Consider the following 1,945-nt stretch of genomic DNA (forward strand, 5'->3'; position numbering starts at 1 on the left):
CGCATTTCTAGTTCTTCCTTTCCGACACTCGAGCGAGAAGAGACAAGATGGGCCATCAGCAGCTCTACTGGAGTCACCCGAGAAAATTCGGTCAGGGATCCCGCTCCTGGTCAGTGACAGTCTCGTCGATTTGATTATGACCTAAAGAGTTAATTTAGGTTATATTTGTGGCTTAGTTTGGATTTTTTTCTGTGTTAAAATTGCATTCAGTTCCGTACCGCATGGGCGCTAAGGCTGAGCCAATATGGCGCTCGAGGATGTAGCTTCCTATGCGTTCAGAACCACAGCCAAACGTTAAAACGATTTCCCTACCTGTTGACAATTTTAAGGATTCAAAACTGCCATCACCGTTGTAAAATAGTACCTCGGTTGCTTGTTAGCTGCTAATTGAATGCTTCGGATGGACCTCATCGTTGTTTGTATTGACAATAGTAAGGATGCTCTGCTAAAGGAGTGCTAAATGCTAACCGGCTACTAGCAATTTTCTACCGTATTTACTGACGCGTGCTAAAGAAGATCTCTAACGAAACAAGATCAATGAGTTAATTAACTCTTATTTCGTTTCAGCCGAGTGTGTTCAAACAGACATGGCCTGATCCGTAAATACGGACTCAATATGTGCCGTCAGTGCTTCAGGCAGTACGCAAAAGACATCGGCTTCGTAAAGGTGAGTAACATCTTCTTGCGACCAAACTTAGGATCGCGAATAAATATGGCTTTTTGAGAGCGTCTACTGACTTGTAAATATATAACGCAAACAATTATAGTTTTTTGTACAAAAAATAAAAAAAATCAGTTGTTGATGGAATAAAGATATAGGCTGCTGTTTAGTACTCTACTTTTCCAGTTTTCATGGGCAGTTGTCTTCCACAGTGATGCTGTCAATCATCTCACAATCCCATTTTTTTTCTCTTCTCTCTTTCAGCTGGATTAGATGTGCTGTGCTGACATCCACTGGCTAAGGACAGCTGGCTAACATGGAAGAAATTCAACACTTCTAATAAATGCTTTTTTTTTTGTTCAACCACATTGACCTGTGTGGTTATTTGGTGACTAAAAATGTTCTTAGAAAATATTCAAACGTGGGCTTAAAAATTAAAAACTGCAAGTTATTGTCTATTTTAAATCTATCTGAAAATGAAGTATTTAAGAGCTGTATTCATGCAACCAGGCCTGAATACAGATATGTTAAATAAATTTCGACTGAAATTTTTACTTATTGATCCTTACCTAGGGAACCTGGCCCCTTGAGATATGGCCAATTAAATGGTGCAAATCTATTGTAGACTTAAATTTTTATTTTTGCAGTTATATAAAAAATACATATGTAGTGTTGCTTCTGTGAGCTTAAAAATTTAGTTCTGATAAACTTTCTAATTAATTTTTTTCTAAACATCCCCATGGACTAGGTTAATGTTTACCTATGTAACAAAAATCAAGGGCTTTAAAATGTACTGCTCTAAAATTCACACTTCTAAATTATGTTGGATTTATTTGAAAATACAATAGCTGCTGTATAAGTGGATGCACAACTGTATCATCGGAGGTGTTTTGGGGGAGAAAAAAAAACTTGTCAGGTGTGAACAACCATGAGACCACTGCACTGGTTATTCCACCAAATACTGATTTCTGAACTCTTCCCGAGTTGAAACATTATTGTTGATTCTAAACGAATGTGAATTTGTTTCTTTGCATTATTTGAGGTCTGAAAGCTCGCATCTTTTTCGTTATTTTGACCATTTCTCATTTTCTGCAAAGAAATGCTAAATTTTGGCTTGGTATTTCAGACATGTCAGTAGTTCATAAAATAAAAGAACAATGTTAATTTTACTCAAATGTATACCTATTAAAAGTAAAATCAGAGCGACTATCATTGTAGGTCTCAATTTTTTCCAGAGCTGTATGTATGAGGTAACCATAAGTTTGCAGCAAGAGTCTGATTTAA

At 36.7% G+C, this 1,945-nt stretch overlaps 1 protein-coding gene across 1 annotated transcript; it reads left to right on the forward strand.

Moving 5' to 3' along the window:
- Positions 1 to 1,029, forward strand: rps29 (ribosomal protein S29). Its single transcript, XM_008398390.1, has 3 exons — positions 1 to 109; positions 568 to 667; positions 926 to 1,029. The coding sequence occupies exons 1-3, from the start codon at positions 48 to 50 to the stop codon at positions 932 to 934; spliced, it is 171 nt and encodes a 56-aa protein (XP_008396612.1). The 5' UTR covers positions 1 to 47; the 3' UTR covers positions 935 to 1,029.
- The last annotated feature ends 916 nt before the right edge of the window (positions 1,030 to 1,945 follow it).

The sequence above is a fragment of the Poecilia reticulata genome, linkage group LG21 (genome assembly GCF_000633615.1).
Source record: "Poecilia reticulata strain Guanapo linkage group LG21, Guppy_female_1.0+MT, whole genome shotgun sequence".
NCBI classification, from domain to species: Eukaryota; Metazoa; Chordata; class Actinopteri; order Cyprinodontiformes; family Poeciliidae; genus Poecilia; species Poecilia reticulata.